This window comes from Taudactylus pleione, unplaced genomic scaffold, assembly GCF_031769625.1.
Source record: "Taudactylus pleione unplaced genomic scaffold, aTauple2 ptg000086l, whole genome shotgun sequence".
NCBI lineage: Eukaryota > Metazoa > Chordata > Amphibia > Anura > Myobatrachidae > Taudactylus > Taudactylus pleione.
In genome coordinates, this window is record NW_028284488.1 from 23,053,416 (window position 1) to 23,074,754 (window position 21,339).

Consider the following 21,339-nt stretch of genomic DNA (forward strand, 5'->3'; position numbering starts at 1 on the left):
CTGAGTTACCTGTGGCTGGGGGCCAGGGCATAGGGAGGAGGGAGCCTGGGCTGATGGGTATGAAGTTTTAACTATGTGGTGTTCAGACTCCTACTCACCAACCTATACCAAACGTAGAGCCTGTAGAATCGAAGAAGAGTATTTAACAGGTAAGCACATAAATCTTCTTTTTGTCGTCAACCACTTTTTTCCTAGATTTGTAGGCTTAGCCTTATGCTGGGTATAATATATTGCTCAGTGCATCTGCAGGTGAGTACACATGATATATCTGTGCAGCACGGCAGATGCAGTATATTTTGCAGATATATCGTTCACATCTGCCTGTGTGTACATCCAATCGACCCTTATGCTGGCAACAGGAAGCAGTTGAAAAGACATCAACACTGCTTCCTCTGGTGCGTACCTCACGTTAGGCCCTGTTATTTAAGCCGTAGGTTGATATTAGTGGCCCTTTTGATTGTACAGTTTAGCTATGCCATTGAAAAAGGTGGACGCAACTATATTTTCAAATTGTCCGTGCCTTATGATTAATGTGGCAAGACAGCAAAAGTCCATGGCAGGCACAAGGCAGTGCATTTTTCTCTAAGATGTTGGTTGCAAATCAGTTTTTTTTTCTGTTATTGATCAAACAAAAATATATACTTTTATAAGGCTAGTAACTACAAAAGGTGGATTAGTCAGAATAGCTAGTAATCCAATAAAATCTGATATGTATATTTTATAGTTGCTTGTTATCCGTTTTTAAATACTTGTACAGTTTTATAGTATGAGTTTGTAATTTCAGGTAGTTGAGAAAGGAGGAAAACCCAAGTATGAAATTGATACAGGAGAAGTTGTGAAATTTGTGAGTCCAGAAGATGTAGCAAAACTGATCTTCAGTAAAATGAAAGGTACATGTGACCTGTTTTACCTTCATGCTGTTGATCGTCTGTGTTAGTCATACTGACCAATCTTTTGTATTACTGCTTAGAAACTGCCCAGTCAGCCTTGGGGTCCGACATCACCGATGTGGTTATAACCGTTCCTTTTGATTTTGGTGAAAGTCAGAAAAAATATCTTGGGTAAGAACGTATCCTATGTAAGTAAGGTGTAACATTGTGGTGTTTCAGCTGTAGAGTTGGGAATTTTTATTTTTAAGGTAATGGAAAATGTCTAAACAACCAAAGCTTTTGCAATTTAAAGTGTGTAAATACATTCTTAACCATTATAGTGTAAAAAGTAACGTTTCCACAGAAATGATGACTAGTAAGCTGTAGTTGAACTTTGTAGTGAGAGGACGTTTCCAACCCTCTAGTGCAGAGAGGAGCATCTGCTTCCCCAGACCTAGTTCTCCTGTGGAATGACTAGCTTTGCAACCATTGCTGTCCTCATGTTTATATCCGAGTGGTCTTGGCCTCCTCTCAACTCCTGATGTTGATGTCTCTCTCCAGCATTATAACAGATGCATGGTTAGTTATTGGGACTTCTGCTCTGTTGAGTATGCACAATCAAATTCAGAGCTCCATAGATTGAATTATTTTAGTTTGAATACAATACAATTGTGTTGCAACTTATAAACCTATTTGATTTTGCCACTCCTAATTAAAGTATCCTGCCATGCACATTTTCTAAGTATAACAACTTATTCATATGTATTGCATTTATTAAGTTGAGTAGATTGTCCTTATAGCTGAAATCTCCCTGAACTCAGAAACTATCTGCAGTAGAAAAAAAAAAAAATCTGAAAAATATCTCCTCATGGTTTGTTTAACATGTGCTACACATGAAATTGGCTACAACATGGACAAATGTAACATTTTGAGTACATTGATGTATGTATCCCACAGCTGCAATCACCACATGGTGAACATATCTTCTAAGCCGTTATTTTATTGATAATTGATCTATTAAACACATCTTCCATGCACACTGAATTGTCTTGCACCTGGATGGCATCATGTTCTGCTTGTGTTGCATCTGAGAATTCATTTAGGGTGCACTAAACATATGGGGTTTGATTAAGCATGGATCGCAATTGCAACTGCTTACGCAGGTTGGCCGTTTGTTTCGTACATGCAGATACGAATCTATCGCAGAGTGAGTGACAGGTCATGAGCGTATTGGGGGTGGTGATCAGAAAACCGCAGGCGTGCCTGTCCGTTTGAACGTTGTTGCATGGGCGTGCATGAGTTAGCCACTGCAATTGCATACGCAGCCTGAGTACTTACTGCGTGCAACGAGACTTTCAATTTCTGAGACAGGTCAGACCTGCTGTAATTGTGCGTGAGGGGCCGGTGTTACTGCAGGATTGTGAGGTATTACAGATGTGAGAAAGCTGTAGTGGGCGAGTGTTCGCAGATGTTAGCATATTTTCGCAGCTTCATTGCATGAGATTACACATCTGTGATCGCAATTGCGATCCGTGCTGAATCAGGCCCATAGCCCAATGATCAAATAACCAGACAGCCTACGTTCCATTCTCCATACATTTGAACATGTGATTGAGCCCTTAAGCAGTTTTCACATTTGACTGGCTATTGCAAATGATATCCCACCTTTAATTTTATCTATATTTGTAATACTTTGTGTGTGTGTATGTGTGGGTACAGATGTGTCCTCATACATCTAGCCTCAATACGCCACGCAGCGCGACTTGCCTGGCATACATCGCATCCCCTGATCTTTCTGCAAGACCAATCGAAAAGGGGATGCGATGTGCGATCCCATGGATTGCTATGTGGGTGAGGGAGGGGGGGCCGGCATATCCGGCGGTGGCCACCCGATCGCACCGTGTGTGGGACGACGGATCCCCTGTCACCTCGCACGGTGGCCTCAGCGAAAAAGAATGCAAAAAAGATTCCCAGCACTTCCAGAGTCTCACAGGACCTGGAGCGCCAAGAGGGGCTTTTTAGCGCGACTACAGCAAAGATGTGTAAGGACACCTCTGAATAGATTCTCTCTCTCTCGAGATCGAGAGAAAAATTTTTTTTTACACATATATCAAGACAGCAGAGAGCCAGTGCTGCTGGCATGGTCACATTAGAAAGTACTTGCTGTACATGAGTGCTTAAAGGTTTCCCAGTTAATTGTGGCCTTTACTAGCTCAGAGGGACATTCCAGAGATTAACTTTGGGGTTGTAATCTATGATCCCAGCAATGGTTGCTGTCTCTGAAAGGGTTTTTGGGATTGGAGATGGTAGGTATTAAGTATGTTAAAGATAATGAAAATTAATGTGCTACAAATGTTGATATTAAGAATAAATAGATGTTGGAGACTTTGTACAACAGCCAGGTCCAGTGACAGCATTAGTATGAAGAATGCAAAACTCACACTTTGTTCTTAGAGCATGAGACTCACTTGAATGCATTGTAGAATAGAGCAATTAATCTATAGAGTCCTTTAACCATATCATAACACCTAGGGAATATAATGGCCCGCATGAATGCACCCGCAAGTTGCAGAAATTAGGGCGACTGTCTGTTTAGTCTGTATATATTTAAATTGGCAATAATTTAACATGCAAAACAGACTACTTCATATGGGCCATTGTCTTATTTTATAGTAGTAGTAATAATTACTTTTATTTTTTTTTAAAGATTGACACTGTGTAAATCAACTCATATTTGCACTATACCCTCACTGTTCTAACAATACAGCGAGACACACAAGCATAATGTGGAGCACAGTTTATTAAGTGAGCTATATCTTTTTCACTCCATTTGAATTTTATATGTTTTGGATCGATGATGATTTAACAACAACGCACCTAAATATAAAACTATTAATGTCTGTCCTGTGTATTTTTTATTTTTGTTTGCAGGGAATCTGCAGCAGCTGCTGGGTTTAACATATTGCGTATGGTGCACGAGCCATCTGCTGCTCTCTTGGCTTACGGAATTGGACAGGATTCACCCACTGGTAAAAGGTAAACAATTATCCTTTTTTTTTCTTTATTTTTTTTTTATTGAAAATATTGCTTCCCAAAACTGTCTTTAATTATTAGATAGTGAAACGTATTCTCTTTTGCGTGTCTATACCACATATTTAAAATTGCCAGTTTCTAAAGGTTACTGCACACAGCTAAAACAATAAATCTGTGGTTTCCTAATTTTCGCCTACAGTTTTGTGCCATCCCCAGAGGCCAGTGAGTTGTTGGAGCCAAGCATTTGTCAACTTCTACCACTGCTGTGTTGATTCTCTGTAGATTATTTTTAGCTTTAAAACTACTTCTTCAGAATCTAATTTTTTTCCCACCCAGACTTTGAGAATACAATTAGTATTAATGGTAGTCTGCAAATTGCTAAACTGGCATTGGACTTGTCTTAGAACTGATTATTTTATTAAATTGTTTATATGAAACCGCAATGCTTCATCCTGCTGTATCACATTTATTTAAACAAGGGCTTTATTGATTGCAGCAATGTTTTAGTGTACAAGTTGGGAGGGACATCACTGTCTGTCACTGTGATTGAAGTTAACAGTGGAATATATCGAGTCCTTGCAACAAAGACTTATGATGACATTGGAGGAGTATGTTTTACTGAAGCTTTAGCACAATATCTAGCATCAGAATTTCAAAGGTATGCCGTTTTATTTTTTTTACTAAAATATAAATATATATATATTCGTCCTAGGGAGCCCGCACACGCACTGCGACATTTTCATCCATTTGGAGTGCGACTTCGATGTAACCGTCACAAAAAATGAGGTTCACTTGTATACCAAAAAAAATCAAATTCAGAGGGCACTCACCATCTCAGAAGGTGCACCTTTTCTGATGGCTTGAGCATTCTGTGGCATTCTATTTACATTGACAAAGGTCCCACATGGGATCGAAACGTCGGATATAGCCTGAATATTTTGACACTGGTGGTATGTAGCAAATAAAAAGAACTGTTTACCTTCTGCGATGGTGAGTGCCCTCTGAATGAGAGTTTTATTTATATATATATATATATCACACACACACACATACATACACACACACATATATATATATATATATATATATGTGTGTGTGTGTGTGTGTATGTATGTGTGTGTGATTTATATATATATATTTATTATACTGTATATTGTCTTTGTTAAAAAGGACCGTGATAATTTATAATCCCTTTTCTGTTGTCTGTCCTATATAGCTTGCTCACCTCTTCAATCTATCCTTCCCCACTGGCATCTTCCTCTCATCCTTCGAACTCTCTCTGGCCTCACCCATTTAAAAAAGCACAACCTTGACTACTCTCTAATTACTGCCCCATTTCTCTTCTACCTATTTGCCTCTAAAATTTTCGGGCAGCTTGTCCACAATTGTCTCACCTGCTACCCCTCTGATAATTCTATCCTTGATACTCTCCAATCTGGCTCTGCCCCCAACACTGAGCTAATTGATTTCCCTCCATTTAGAGTCTCTGCCCCTCCTAATCTCTCTATCACTGTGAACAACACCACTATGTCCTTTGTTCCCCAACTCTGCTGTCTGGGAGTCATTCTTGACTCCTTCGCCCCCACATTCAACCTCTTGCCCTTTCCTTTCTGTCCCAGCTCCGCAAAATTGCTTGCATCAGACCCTTCCTTTCCCAGGATGCACCAAACCTATTGTCCAGTTACTGATCATCTCTGGACTACTGCAACCTCCTCCTCACTGGGCTCCCCTGCTCCCATCTTGCTCCTCTCCAATCTGTACTCAATGCTGCATCTAGACTTATATTCCACTTCCAGCACTCAACATCTACCTCCCTTCTCTACCAAGCCATTCACTGGCTCCACTTCCCCTACAGAATCATTAAACTCCTAACTGTCATCTACCATGCCCTCTCCAACTCCACTGCTCCCTACATCTCCAACCTCCTCTCCTTAACTTACATACTCCCTCCGGCCCTCTCCAGATGGCCAATGACCGCCACCTTTCTTACCTTCTGGTTACAACATCTCACTCCAGAATCCAAAATTTCTCCTGTGCTGCCCCCACCATTGGAACAATCTCCCTTGTTCCATCAGACTATCCCACAGACTGTATAGCTTCAAGCGGGCACTGAAAACCCACCTGTTCATAAAAGCATGTCCATCCACCACTTAACCTCACCTTCTTGCACTCTCCAAATCTCTCACTCTGACTTCCTGCCCTTAGCTCCCCTTACACTGGCTCACTCCTTATGTCTTCTGTTTGTCTCCCCTTCCCGTTAGGGTGTAAGTTTGTTACCTATTTCTCTTGCACACTGGTTACACTCTACACCTTCTCCTTGGGCTTTCTGCCCCTGCACTCCACTCCTTTTTTGTTTCTTCAGATAACCTAGACCCATTATCTGCGCTCTACAGGTTTCAGCTTACGCTGATATTTCCATTGCACCCCTTGCTTCGGAGGCTGTGTAGAGATTTGTAGTGCTCTTTGTTACTTGTCTACTGTATATTGTACTGTACTGTTTTGTTTTTACCCTGTACTGTCTTTATTGTTCTGCTCTCTGTACGGTGCTGCAGACCTATAAAAAAAAAAAAAAAAGTCCACATCCCTGCTGCCTGAAACCTGGAAATCATCAAAGTTTCTAGTGAGCTCTATAAGGGAAGCCGGGATCTCTCAGATGGTTGACAGTAACCATGTCGATCTTCATAATGTTGACATAATTCTACTTGTTGACAGTCACCATGTCAACTTCCTCAGAATGCCGCCATGTGAAATGTTGATATTCTCAGAATGCCGGCAGTTAGGCTTAGGCACTGCCAGGAGAGTTAGGGTTAGGCTGCATGGAGAGGTTATGGTTAAGCTGCAGGAAGGGGGGGGGCAGGGGGTTAAAGTTAAGCACTAGAGCAGTGGTTCCCAAACTGTGTGCCATGGCACCCTGGGGTGCCTCGGGACACTCTCAGGGGTGCCTCAGGTTGGTGGTCCAGTATCAAATCAAGCTATTTATGGTCAACCCAAGAGGCAAAAACATAAAATATGTTTTATGCAAACAGAAGCGCAACCCTGTCTACCACCACATAACTGAACCTAAGGTTGACAGGTAAGCACAATTTAATTAATAATTTTTTCAGAATTTCTCTATAACAAACTTTTGGCTTAGGGGTGCTGTGAAAAAAATGTTGATACTCTAGGTTGCCGTGATTCAAGAAAGTTTGTGAACCACTGCACTAGACGTAGGTTTAGGGGTTAAATACTTACCTCAACTGCCATTCTGCCAGAGGTCTGCTCCAGAAGTGATGATCACATGGCCGCCGAAAGCTGGTCACTGTCAACATGCCAAGTATGTCCACATGCTGCATGCCAACATTGTGAACATGTTGACATTATCATGTCGAGATGATAACTGCCAACCTAACATACCAACATGTCTCTCCCTCCTATGCAACATCACATTGCTTCTGGTGGACTCTCCAGGCTCTGCATAGCAACTGGAACAGGTGCTCTGGATGCAAATGGTGGTGGAGGGCACCGTCTGGATGGCTGGGAACCACATACACAGACTGTCATCAGTGGATACACGTCACACCTCCACCTGTCCCATGCAGTGTTGGATTGGCCAGAAGTCGGTACAGGATATCCCCTGTGTACCCCTCAGAGCCTAGACCCATAACACTACCCTCTACCTCAGGGGAATGGGGCTGCACCCACCTGCTGTTCATCCCGTTTGCCCATAAATGTACTATTAGGCACATCCTTATGCTGGCCATACACGCTACAATTATCGGGGCGATCCACCTGATATCGGCGGATCGCCCCGATAATTGTAGCGTGTGGGGGGGCGACCGAGGGTTAAATATTGCTCGGTCGGGCATGCAGGATTGTCCAGCATGCCCGTCCGATGTGATATTTACCCGGTAAACTGTCGGCCACATCGGGCAGTGTATGCCCAGCGCGGCCGACAGACAGACATTTCCTGTGTTCCTTCTTACAGAAGGAACAGGGAAATGTCTCCTCCCCCGGGGGCGGCGTGCAGATGTCTGCCGAATACACTGTGAGAGAAATCTCACAGTGTATGCCAGCGACAACTGCGGCTGGCAGCCGCCAAGATAATATGTCTGTCGGTCTGACAGGCATTTTATCTGGCTGTGTATGCCCAGCATTAAGTTTAATGTTTTCTTGTGCCCAGGATTCAGCCTTTTAATCACTTAACGGGCTAATATTTTTTTCAAAAAATGTCCCCAAGATTTTATTTTTATTCCATTATTTTCAATATACATAAAAAGCTATTAAACTCTGATCCAGTATATACAAATTAGTTAGAATTATATTGAATGAGGTTTCAATAGCTATTTACATGCTATTTGCTAATGAAAAAAAAATCAATTTTGGGGATATTTTTGGGAAAAGTTGTTTTATACAGTTAAAAAAAAAATTCTACTGTGGTTATGTGTGTTTGTATATGTTATCCCAGTAACAATATTTTTAAATTAAACTGTTAAAACTATAATCCTACAGCTTCTCCCTACTTCTACTTCTTTCAGGACTTCACAGCCCTACAAGAAGAGCAGTCAGCAGCATAAAGTGGGCATTCGTGAGAATCGCCCATGACTCACTGCTGACTAGGATCTAGAAGAGGGGTAGGCGGGGCCACAGTGAGCACAGACTGTGGGCGATCCTGTTAGGATTGCATATCACACTCTGGGCCTCATTTATCAACGAGTTTTATCATTCACAACGAGTGATGAAACTCGTTGCGCATGATAAATGGTCGTCTAGCCAATCAGCTACCAACTGTCATATTTCAAACATATGACAGTTGGGAGCCGATTGGCTGGAGCACCATTATCATACGCAACGAGTTTCATCACTCGTTGTGAATGATCAAACTCGTTGATAAATGACCAACCAAACTTCCCGCGGGCGTCCCCCAGGGTTCGGTCCTTGGCCCTCTATTCTCTGTACACCTTTTCTAGGTGAACTCATCAGTTCCTTTGGCCTCTAGTATCACCTCTATGCTGCCGACACTCAACTCTACCTTTCCTCTCCTGATTTCTTCCCTTCCCTCTTCTCCTGGCCATCTCCTCCTGGATGTCTGAGTGCTTTCTTAAACTCAACATGGCCAAAATTGAGCTCATTGTTTTACCTCCATCTAGAGTCTCCGCTCTATCACTGTGAACCACACCACTATGGTCCGTAATCAGTTAGGCTGCGAAAAGTTGGAATCTGCAAGCCTTTGAAAAAAACCTGGGATAAGTTTTCACCATGTTTTACATGGCGAAAAAAAGTGCAGAATTGGGGTTTAAGGGTGCAGGCTTTAAAAAAAAAATAATAGCCTGCACCCTGGGATTAGCCCCTTAAAACGAAATGTGTAACCAAAAAAAAAAAAAAAAAAAGTCCAGCACAGACTTTTCGCTTCCTAATTGAATACGGGCCTTTATTCCCCAACTCTGCTGCCTGGAAGCGTTCTTGACTCTTACCACTCCTTCGCCCCCCACATTCATCCTCTTGCCCTTCCCTGTCTGTTCCCGCTCCGCAAATTGCTTGCATCAGACCCTTCCTCTCCCAGAATGCCACCAAACCTATTGTCCAGTCACTGATCATCTCTTCCATGATTGTTCTAACACACTGATATCTATATATGAGTGAGAGTGTGTTGAGGTGTTATTTAATGATATAGGCCCAACCACAGTTGATGGCTAATTAGCTTTTGTTTAAATCTTTTACTGTCTCATGAATTACCTACACTTATTTGGGCTTTCAGGGAGGCAATTCAGTGAAACTTGATGGCTGTAACTTGGCGACATTAGGAGCTTTTCCCTACAACGCTACCTCAAACATCACAGATTTTCCTTTTACAGTCCATAGAGGTGCAGAGAAAAATCTGTGATGTAGTTATACTGTAATTCTCAGCAATGTGTGCTCATCACCCAGAGTTTACGTGCCATGTTGGATTGCCACATCACACTACAATTTTTTCAAACCTTTTTTGTATTTAGGACATACAAACAAGACATTAAAGGAAATGCCCGTGCTATGATGAAACTAATGAATAGTGCTGACCTTGCCAAGCATTCGTTATCCACCTTGGGAAGCGCCAATTGCTTTGTTGATTCATTGTATGATGGAATTGATTTTGAATGCAGTGTTTCCAGGTGAGTTGATATTTCATTGTTTTATCTCTATGCAGAATGCGTCTGTGGACCTTAAATAAATGGTCCAAATATTTTAAAGAGTCTCTGAGCTTAAATTATATATAAGATACAGGTGCAAGGCATTTTGAGCTTTTACAGATATGCTTGTGGATAGAAAACAGTGATAGTACGCTAGCTGTGTATAATGCCACTTTTTTGTGGATTAACTAGGCTGCTCTGTTATGTTTGCATCTCTTTACTACCAATTTACAATTTTCGACACAAATGTGCTTGTGAAATTTGCTTTGTGACTAAATGCAATTTGCTGTAAGCTACAGGCAGCTTCTAGATTTAAAGCAGCAAATTTGTTAAATTTTACCTTTTTAAAAATTGCTTCTTTAAATCTAGTAGATAAATCGCCTAAATCTCCCAGCTGCCTGCAAATTACAGGCTATTAAATTTACAACAAAAGGAAAAGAAAAAAGTATTCCTATCACAGGGCACTCCAGATCAAATATAATATATTCGAATTAATATAATTCCACCTATCACAAACCATAACATAGACCCAATTAACAACAATTATTTAAAACTTAACCTTTAATAAATCCTTTTAATAGGATGACGCGAAATATTATCAATTTTAATAAAACTATTAAATTGTTACCACCTTACCACGTATTAAATGATATGCATTTATTGAACTAACCAAATTAGTTCGGTATTACGTCTCACAAGGGCGTCTGCAGACACGGACATATGTATTTCCGCTATATCTGTGTTAATAAGAAATCCTATAATAGGATCCTAACTGTCCCATTCACAAAAGGTATGCAATAGGGGATAGGTAATCCGATGTATCGTAGGCACCTAATCATCGTATAGCATCTATCTTATCGATGTCACAAGGTCATCTACTCACATGATTGCGTATGCAGAACAAATAGCGTATATAAATACACATATAGCTATATCAGCTTTATTAGTTAATTGTGCTTTACGCTATTGTCCCAACACCACTTTATGATGATATATCTAGAACTGATACTCTATTATCGATGGACATACATTACCTGCAATAATACTATTGCTAAATCTCGAAGAGTAATATTAAGTTACTGTTCCACAATAAGTCAGTTCTATTAATTTTCACCAATCTCATAAATAGATATAGTCAGTGTTGTGGATACAGTATGTATATCTATTTCTCAGATGGCTTTTGAGACAATATAGCTCTTATTCTCCCATAACTACAACATCTACTCAAATGAATAGCGTGTGCATAATGAATAGCATATACAAATACACAGATAGCTGTATCACCTTTATTAATTAATTGTGCATTGCACTATTGTCTCAACAACATATTATAGTAATATATCTGGAGCTGTTGTCAATGGGCATGTATTCCGTGCAATAATACTACTGCTTAATCTCAAGGAATAATATTAGATTACTATTCCACAACAGGTCCGTTCTATTAGTGTCCACCGATCCTACAAGTGGATATAATCAGTATAGTGGATACATGTGTATCCATTACTGAAATGGCTCTTGAGACAATGTAGCTCTTACTCTGCTAGAGTAAGAGTTACATTGTCTCAAGAGCCATTTCTGTACATTCCGTGCTTCAATTGTCAATACTCCCATATTTCAAATTTCTGTAATTGTCCATTTTCCTGATGTTTCTGTTTAATAATTGCTTGATTATTGACAGATTTTTTTCAAGTTGTGTTTTTGTTCTGACCTTTCTTGCAGGGCTCGTTTTGAGCTCATCTGTTCTTCTCTCTTCAGTCGATGCATTGATCCGATCAAAATGTTGTTGGAACAGGTTGGATTTAAAGCTACAGATGTGAATCAGGTGTGAACTTTAGACTTCTTATGTTTACTTGTGTTTTGTTCACGTTGAAAAGATTCTATTAATTAGAAATTAAACATCTTGCCAACTGACCATAGTGCATCAGTGTTTGCTTGTCCAGCATATGACTCTGACCCTTGTAAATAAGATGGCTCCAGTCGTTAGTAACCTTTTCTTTAGAAATAAAATTATCTATGGCCCGTACCCTCTCACTGCAAGTCATACCAGCAATAGACTGCAAGGTCTCCAGTTGGCTGAGCACAGCACAGAATAGTAGCGTGTTTATGGCAGCAGTGAGGTACAAGAGGCAGAGCTCTATAGTAAATTACCAACCAGGATTTCCATTTGCATGTACCTGAAATCCAACAACCCTCCCATACCCCTGGTTCTTTTTTCCCAAATTCAGTTTGGCAGCAATAACAAATGTAGTAAAAATAAAAAATTAACAAAACTTAATTAGTATAAATAAAATAATATTGCATGTGACCAGAAGTAAGAAAACAAAGAAACCGAAAGCCCCACATTGAATCGATAACCCTAGGTAAAATTTGTATAAGTTTTCCAGGAGATGGCTGTGAAACAGGAACTTGAAACCAGAGAAAAGAGAACAAACCGGCTTTTTCAAAAACAATGGAGCTGTATTTCCAGTAATGTCCATTTCAGAGAAGTGCTGTCCTCTCTTCATGTTCTGTTGGGCTTCTATCTCACAGTTGCCCACTTGTCACCAGTCCAACTAACTTTTAAGCAATGTAACCCAAGAATAGGAGCCAGTATGTGGGTGCAGTATACTTTAACCACCAGTTGTTTAAGTCATACCTGACCATTCAAAAATGAAGTTATATGTAGAAAAAGTGCCTGTTACAATTGGCAGTGTACAATTCTTGTATGTAATATTTGAACTGGCAAGAAACAGGGGTTCATGAGTTTAGAAAGAATTACTATACTTTATAAAAAAAAAACCTGCAATATTATGCTGCGCTGTACATTGAGGGAATCATGATAAAACAAATGACCTACAGTAACACGAGATCAAAGATGGATACCCCTGCCCCAAGTGAGATTACAGTCTTAGGGCAGATTCAGTTAAGCGCATTTATCAGCCCGTTACGCTAGGCTGATTCTGCTTGCGCGCCTCCACTGACTGCAAGCAGAACCCTCTCTCTATGAGTTAACGTGCATAGCATCCGTAACCCGCTCCACTGGCTACTGAGCTTAATTTAACCTGCACCTTAGTGATGTGGGAAAAGCTTGACTCATTAGCTAATGGGTTAACAATTGTAGCATTTGGTGGGGAAAGAGTACGTGGCTATTATAATTTAGAATAATTATCTGTTGCCAACACTTATTACTGTCATTGGCGACTTAGATTTCTGTGCAGCTACCTTTTGTTAGAAGGTGGAGATGTGAAAGATGAACCGGTCATTGTAGAAATCTTATGATTGACAGTTGCAGTGACCGCGAAATTCGTACTATAGGTGGAACTCACTTTTTAAAAATGAGCAGGTCCTGCAGGATGCACTCTGTGCATACCGCAGCAGCCAGCCAGCCCACCCAGTAACTTACCCAGCTTCTCCCCTTCCAGACAGTGCGGGCTGTAGCGTCTCCTCGTCCCTCCCCATCTTATCAGCCCGGGCGGCAGCGTGTCCTTCTCCAATGAGGAGTAAGAGGTGTTCCCAGCTCACCGCCTGCCCCATCCCCAGCTCGCCGCCTGCGTGTTTCTACAGTAGGATGGCACACAGAGCACCAGCTGCTGCACCCAGGTCCTATATGACGTAGTGACAGCACAGCTGCTGCACTGCTCTGAAAGTGGACACACACAGTTGCTGGTAACAGCCTCTGGGATTACTTCTCCAATCCCGGGAATTTAGAGAGATAAGCGGCTATTCTGCAATGTTGCTGCCCGTTCCCATTATGATTCATGTATGTGCATTGTCAGGTGTGTATGTTAAGTGTATTTGTGTCAGTACTGTTTTGGTACGCCATCTTGTCGCTGTCCTCTGTATGGTGTTTTTTTTTTTTTAACCTTTCCATTCACATATTGTTTTCTCAGGCAGTGTAGTCCGAGCTCTGTACCCCCATCCACGCATCATCATGTCAGGGCCCAACACCCCTCACCCCATCGTGTCAGCACTGCCCTCATGTCCCTCCAACATAATGTCATCACTGCCCCATGTTCCTAATGTCATCACTGCCCCATGTTCCTCCACTATAATGTCATCACTGCCCCGTGTCCCTCCACCATAATGTTATCACTGCCCCATGTTCCTCCACCATAATGTCATCACTGCCCCGTGTCCCTCCACCATAATGTTATCACTGCCCCATGCCCCCCACCATCTTGTCATCACTGTCCCATGGGACCCTGCTGTGCAGTGCCAGTGTTTCCTGGAACACGTTTGAGCAGTGCTGCCAGTGTGTGGTGGGACCCTTCGGTGCAATGCCAATGAAAGCCCCTAACCCCTCCTTGCCCCTCAGTACTGTGCCAGCTATCTACCCTTGCCCCTTCTTTAGCACTGCCTGCCCCTAGCTCCTTCCTTGGCCCAAGCACTGTCGCAGCTGCTTTCTGCACTTACCCCCTCCCTACCCTTAGCACTGCCTGCCCGTACTCCCCTCTACCCCAACTTCTCCTTGCCTTTACCCCTTAGCGCTACCCCAACTGCTACTTGTCCTCACTCCGATAATATGTGATGGGGCCCAGAAACAGTGGGTTAGGACCCCAATTTTTTAAAATGAGGGGTCCCTGGGACCCACACATTTTTTCGTTCAGCGCGATCACTGAGTAACTGTTCTTTGGCAGTTATCTTTACTGAACATCCTTCCTCTGCTGGTTCTAGAGACAGCTGTGGCTTTTGTGCTGCATGGGCACTCTTGTAATTATCTTTCAGCTTGTGATGTAGTCTGGTGTTTTTCTTTCATATCATTCTCACTGCTGGAAACATGGCACGTTTATACTGCTTAAATGAAGCACATGGGTGCAGGAATGTAGTATTATTATTAATTACGAAATTCTTAAAAATACCATAAATAACCAGCAAAATACAGAGGGTCACTATGCCTGAAGCAAAATGACCTATTTTATTTTCATATGATATAATTTTCTATTTCTTTTGTTTATAGTCTGGCATTTCATGTGGAGCCATAAATTGTCTTTAGAGTGGTATTATGTGCTTCATAATTCCTAGTCTCAGCCATGTGTCTGGCTAGCAGGCAAATTGCAAACACATCGATGGGAATTAATTATTTTTGCACTGCCTGCAGCTACCGCCTAAAGTGGCCGAATCGATTTAATTGTTTGTGCTGCGGCCATTTAATTATTTATGCTTGCACCCTCCTAAGGTGGCGAACAGAAATCCGCAAAAAGTGTGCTTTTGGGCTTCCAAAAGCAGGGTGCCCAGTACTTTGCACGGGTTTAGCCGCTTTACACTCTTATGGGGGAATTCAATTGTTTTATTGGCGTCTAAACTAATGGGCGTCTATCTGAGCAATTCAATTGTTTCTCCGATAGACGCCCATTAGTGTTTAACACGCCCAAAAGCACCAGGTTTAGATGCTCAAAACAGCTAAACCCAACTAAACTCCTAGTTTGGGCGCCCAAGCTACAGACTTTACACACATTTTTTAGCGCACCTCAGTAGGTTGCAAAGAAAAAGTGTCTGCCGCAGCTAATGGGCGTCTATCAGACAAACAATTGAATTTCTCTGATAGATTCCCATTGCTTAAGACGCCCCCCCCCAAAATTAAATTCCCCACCTTAAACCTTGGTACGTCTGGGCACGACATTAACTCAAGCCCGCTGGCACAAACTATTTAATATTGCCCCGTCACTTTAGATGGGAGATCGGACACGAAAATTAATTTTAATTCTTCCCATGATATCCTAATACATGGCCAAAATACATATGCGTGTTGAGGTGTATTACCCCACTGAGTATAAAAAAGTACAGATTTTTAAAATATATAATTTCTCCTTTTTTGCGCCTAATTAAACGAAATAGCTGCCAGAAAAGAGGGTCAAAATTCACTGTATACTCCTAGTTCAGGGGTTCCCAAACTTTTTTGAATCATGGCATACTAGAGTATCAGTATTTTTTTTCATGGCACCCCTAGGTCAAAAACATTCTTATTCAGAAATTCTGCAAAAATTATGAAATGTAAGTAAATTGTGCTTACCTGTCACCCTTGTGGTCAGTTATGTGGTGGTGGATATAGGGTTGCACTGCTGTTTGTCCACATATTTTATATTTGGGAGCCACCAGTTCTGGATTTGCATATCATACCATAAATAATTTGATTTGGCCCTGGACCACTAACCCGTGGCACCCCTGAAAGTGCCCCAGTTTAGGAACTCCTGCCATGCATAGATAACTTTGAGGGTGCTCATTTGTACACTGACCAATACATTTTAGTATGCTAAAACATTGTAAAAACAAATAGGAAAAAAACAGTTATTCTGAATGAAATGGGCACATTGTAAAAACTTGAAAATAAAACAGGTCGTGTTAGGGGGTCATGAAGTGGCTATTTAGATTTATGTAGTTTTTTATTATTGTTGTTGGTGTTTAATAACTGTTTTTTTCTTTTCTTGTACTGTAGGTCGTATTATGTGGTGGGTCAGCTCGCATCCCAAAACTACAGCAGTTAATTATGGACTTATTCCCAGAGGTGGAACTGTTAAATAGTATACCACCAGATGAGGTCATTCCCATTGGCGCTGCCATAGAAGCTGGAATTCTACTGGGCAAAGACGGTCTATCAACACAACTAGATACCATTGCCATTGAGTGTTCTGCCAGTGACATAGTAGTTAAGGTTTGTTTTACAGGCATCTTATAATGTGGAATAAAAGTCTACAGCAATGGGAGCTAATGACCTTTATATGTTTATCTATCTATCTATCATGTTCATTCTAGCACTCTGCACCTGTTAAAACCAGTGCAGCTCCTCTTTCCTGCCAGGGGTGTTGCCCTCTGCTCTGGTTCTTCTAGCACACAAACTGCTGAATCACAGCAGTTTGTTGCGTCCGCTGATTATGCTAGAAACACCAGAGCAGAGAGCGACACCCCAGGCAGGTTAGAGGAACTGCACAAGTTGTGACAGCTGAAAGGTGCTAGAATGAATATCTATCTTTCCTCATAAATTTGATGAATGAGCTTTGAGAAGGTATGGTATTTAGCTTAAATTTGTCCTCACAGGAAGCTGATGAGTCTGGAGCTGAGAAGTTCACTGTTTTACTCCCGTCTGGTACGCCACTTCCTGCTCGTCGACAACACTCATTACAAGCACCTGGAAAGTTGACCTCTGTGTGTCTGGAACTATACGAATCTGTTCGTAAATCTGGTGTATCGGACAACTTTAAATTTGCACAAGTAAGAACAAGTGTGTTTATATTTTTTATACCGTAAATTCATAAAACATGGTTTGATCCAGCTTATACCATCTCATAAGTCTATTCCTACAGCTTTGAAACTCTGGAATTGCATAGACCATCCTCAGGTATAGAATGCTGCTTAATTTATTTCCTCCATCTCTTATTGCATATGTATTTAATGGCATTGGGCAAGATATAACCGTAAAGAAGGAATAATCGATGAAGGGCAACAGTTGTAAATATCAACAGTAAAGTTCGGGAACAGATTGCAATAGTGTCCTGTTTTATATTAGACATTGATTATAATTAGTGTTGATTGGCACTTTTTAAAGTCAATAAATAAATTTTCTGTAGTTTATTGTATATAGTGGTTTTCTTGCAGCGGACACACAGTGGGATTCTACTTTATAAACTAAACCATTGTTTTTCCGCTACTAATGCCAATATTCTCTGTTTTGTTCACTAGTAATATTGGGATCTGCCTTGTACACTGGCCATATCTTTAGGGCTTTTATTTTTAATAAATATATATTTGTCCCACTGTTAATTCTCTGTTGTCTGCAGTATGTGCTCTAGTGTGTTGGGTATATTGTTTTAGCAGTTTAGGGAAATAAAATTTCTCTGTAGTATCATGTCCCATATTTTGAAAAGTATGTCCCTGAATAACCATTTTGACCTTCCACATCATCTTTGAGTTAGATACAGCTGTGGCCTCATATTCCTATCCCTTTTCCACCATGTTTCACAAGGGATCCGGTCTAAAGATCTACAGTAAAAAGGTCGACAATCACTCTAGATAGACACCACATGTTAGACAGTCAATAGGTTGACAGGTACAAATGGTCGACAGGAACAAAAGGTTGACAAAAAAATAAGCAACCCATGTTGTTGTTTTTTTAGGGTAAGGATTAGGCACTTACCCGAACGGTTAGGGTTAGGCACTTACCCCGACGGTTAGGTACCAGGAGTTAGGGTTAGGCACTAGAAGGGATGGTTGGGTTCTGGCACCTACCCCGACGGTAAGGGATAGGCACCAGGAGGGAGGGTTAGGGTTAGGCACTAAGGGGTGGGTTAGGGATGGGGTGAAGAATTAGGGTTAGGAAAAAAAAAAAAAATGTGGCAACCATTTTTGTGTCAACCTTTTGACCCTGTGGACCATTTGTACATGTTGACCTTCTTATGTGTCGACCTTTTGTCCCTGTTGACCTATTGACTGTTTAACATCTGGTGTCCACCCTTTTTTTTTTGTCACAAAATTTTATTGAAAATTGGAACTTATAGAAATACAATTGCATACCTCCCAACATGACCCTCTCCAGGAGGGACACAATGCTCTGGTCCTGGACTTGCCTGGTAATTTATGATTGGTGGAGGCTCCAGGGGCGGGGCTGCAGTACAGTCCAAAATTAAAATAGGTGAGTCACACCAACTGCCAGTGAGTCCCAGCCAGTGATGTTTGGCAGTGTGTGAAATGACAGTTGGTGTGACTCCCCTATTTAAATTTTGGACTGCGCTGCAGCCCCACCTCTTACCAGGGAAGTCCAAGACCAGAGCATTGTGTCCCTCCTGGAGAGGGTCATGTTGGGAGGTATGCAATTGTCCACAGGATGGCATGTAAATAACAAAAATGTGTCAGTCAATAAAACAGCAGAAACATATATGCATATATAAATATAAATATATATATATATATATATATATATATTCATTCAAACATAAACAATTACTAATCGAAGCTGTAATATAAAAAAAGGAAATGGGCAAATATACAAGCCAGGAAAAATGGGTAGAGAGGGGAGATCAAAGAGGCTGGAAACAAGGTGGGTGTGGGCAAAGAGATGTATATTTGAGAGGAGAAGAAGAGAAGGGGGGGGGTTGATGAAGCCAGCCACTATGCCAGACCCAGGGAGTGGAAACATTGTCTACCTTTTTACTGTAGAGTTTTCAATCCACACCTGTGGCACAAGAAGCACGATTCGCATGCATACTTTTTTTCCTCAACATTGCTACTTCTTTGAGCTATTTTTTCCTTTTATTGTGCTACTTTTTCCTAAATTTTGCATCGTAGTTAGCAAATGGCATGCTGTGTTTTTTTTCACAAAGGAATTGGTATAAAGTTGCAGAGTAAGCATAATCATGCATGGCGAGGGTCACTCATATCTGATCTGCTTTGTGTACTTTTTCCTCAACCTTGCTACTTTTCCTCAGTCTTGCATATCAGTTCACAAATGGTGCACTAGATGTTTTTGTCACAAAGGAATTGGTATGTCACAGGTTACGCATAATAATGCTTGGCGAGAGTTGCTCAGACCTGCCTTGTGTCCTTTTCCTCAATTTTTCATCTAAAACCCCTTTTACACCGAAGCTAAAACCCGGGTTATTGCAGGGTTAACCCGGGCAGCTCCTTGGTGTAAAAGGGGTGTGGGTTGGATCGCCGGGTCGTGTGACCCGGCAATCCAACGCAGGTAAATAGCAGGGTTTAACACGGGCTACGCCCGTGAAACCCTGCTGTGTGTACGGCGCACTCCGGGTCTTAGTGACCTGGAGTGAGCCGCATGCCGGCCGATTGGTCCGGCTTCAGTGGCACTTGGAGATGACGTCATCTCCAAGCGTCCACTTTCACGCCGGAACAGCCGGGTCTATGCAGACCCAACTGCGGTGTGAGCAGCGCCGACTCGGGAATATCCCGAGTCGGCGCCGGCTAAATTCCGGGTCTGATCCAGATAGGAACCCTGTTCCAACTCCAGGTCTGACCAGGAATTTTGGTGGAAAAGGGGTATTAGTTTGCAAATAGTATACTACGGGCCTGATTCAGATAGGAACCCTGTTCCAACTCCAGGTCTGACCAGGAATTTTGGTGGAAAAGGGGTATTAGTTTGCAAATAGTATACTACGGGCCTGATTCAGATAGGAACCCTGTTCCAACTCCAGGTCTGACCAGGAATTTTGGTGGAAAAGGGGTATTAGTTTGCAAATAGTATACTACGGGCCTGATTCAGACTTGTACGCAAACCTGATGGTTGGAGTCCTGCACAAGTAAGAACAAAAGCGTGCAGCAACCTGCAGCATGATTGACATGCTGCGATCATTTGAGGACAAGGTAGCGCTGCCAATGTTATCAGAAAACGGGGGCATGTCGGCCTCGTTTTCTGGGAATGCCGAGGCCAGTGTCTGCGTCTTCTGACACAGATTTACTATCCTGTACGGAGATGGCCATTCTGAGAAAGCTTAAGCTTACATTTAATTATCATCTTCAGACGCAGGCATCAGATCTGAGATGCCAGCAGGAGGCATCTTTTTACTTTAGACTCCTCCTACAGGCATCAGCATGGTTTTGCACAGCAGCTGTGTTCAAGTATGCAGCTACTGTACAAAAGTGTACAACTCTGAATTAAACCTATTTGGGATTAGTGTTTTGGCACGACAAATTAACAAAGTCTGTGGCAAGATAAATGAGGCTATTTGGTGCAATATGAGGATATGTATATGTGGATACATCTGTATATTGACTTTTGTTGTGCTGTAAGTCTGGCTAGATGTGTATAGAATACATAATGGGTCTGAACTGCAGTTAGGAGCAAATTTGCACATGGACAAACCATTTTTTTTTTTGCATGCAGGGAAAATATTGTCTGCACGCAAATATTGGACTTACATTGATCTATAGTTGACCTGGGTTACGCCTCCTCTCCACTCTAAATCTGTGTGTATATTTTAAATGTGCCCTCTACCTTCTGCTCAACACCTTTTTTGCCAAGGGGCAAAATAGCAAATTTTGGCTGGAATTCCCATGTATAGTAAATGCATCTTCTAATGACATGCTGTTTTTTGCTTCAAAATTTAATTTCTATGTGTTTCTCTACAGATTGTACTTAGGGATTTACAAAAGAAAGAAAATGGAATTCATGACATAGTGACTGTACTGACAATGAAGAGGTAATCTTTCTACATCCTTTTTCCCATGCCTAAGGTGATCATGCATGCTTTGATTTTGAGGGTCAGTTAGGCTGTTCAAGACCTAATTGGCTGCATGGGTATTAGCCTAAAAATACCACGTGTTTGGGATCTGTCAGCTGCAGAGAGGATGGCTAGAGAGATGTAGTGCAT

The 21,339-nt window shown here is 41.6% G+C and overlaps 1 protein-coding gene across 1 annotated transcript in view; it reads left to right on the top strand.

Moving 5' to 3' along the window:
* Positions 1 to 21,339, top strand: part of HSPA14 (heat shock protein family A (Hsp70) member 14) — a 53,404-nt gene that overhangs the window by 17,160 nt on the left and 14,905 nt on the right. The window contains exons 5-13 of the mRNA XM_088468782.1: positions 785 to 890; positions 971 to 1,061; positions 3,801 to 3,905; positions 4,399 to 4,560; positions 9,872 to 10,027; positions 11,765 to 11,867; positions 16,458 to 16,673; positions 17,057 to 17,230; positions 21,098 to 21,168. Coding sequence (XP_088324908.1) covers positions 785 to 890; positions 971 to 1,061; positions 3,801 to 3,905; positions 4,399 to 4,560; positions 9,872 to 10,027; positions 11,765 to 11,867; positions 16,458 to 16,673; positions 17,057 to 17,230; positions 21,098 to 21,168 — 1,184 coding nt within the window. The remainder of the gene's footprint in view (positions 1 to 784; positions 891 to 970; positions 1,062 to 3,800; positions 3,906 to 4,398; positions 4,561 to 9,871; positions 10,028 to 11,764; positions 11,868 to 16,457; positions 16,674 to 17,056; positions 17,231 to 21,097; positions 21,169 to 21,339) is intronic.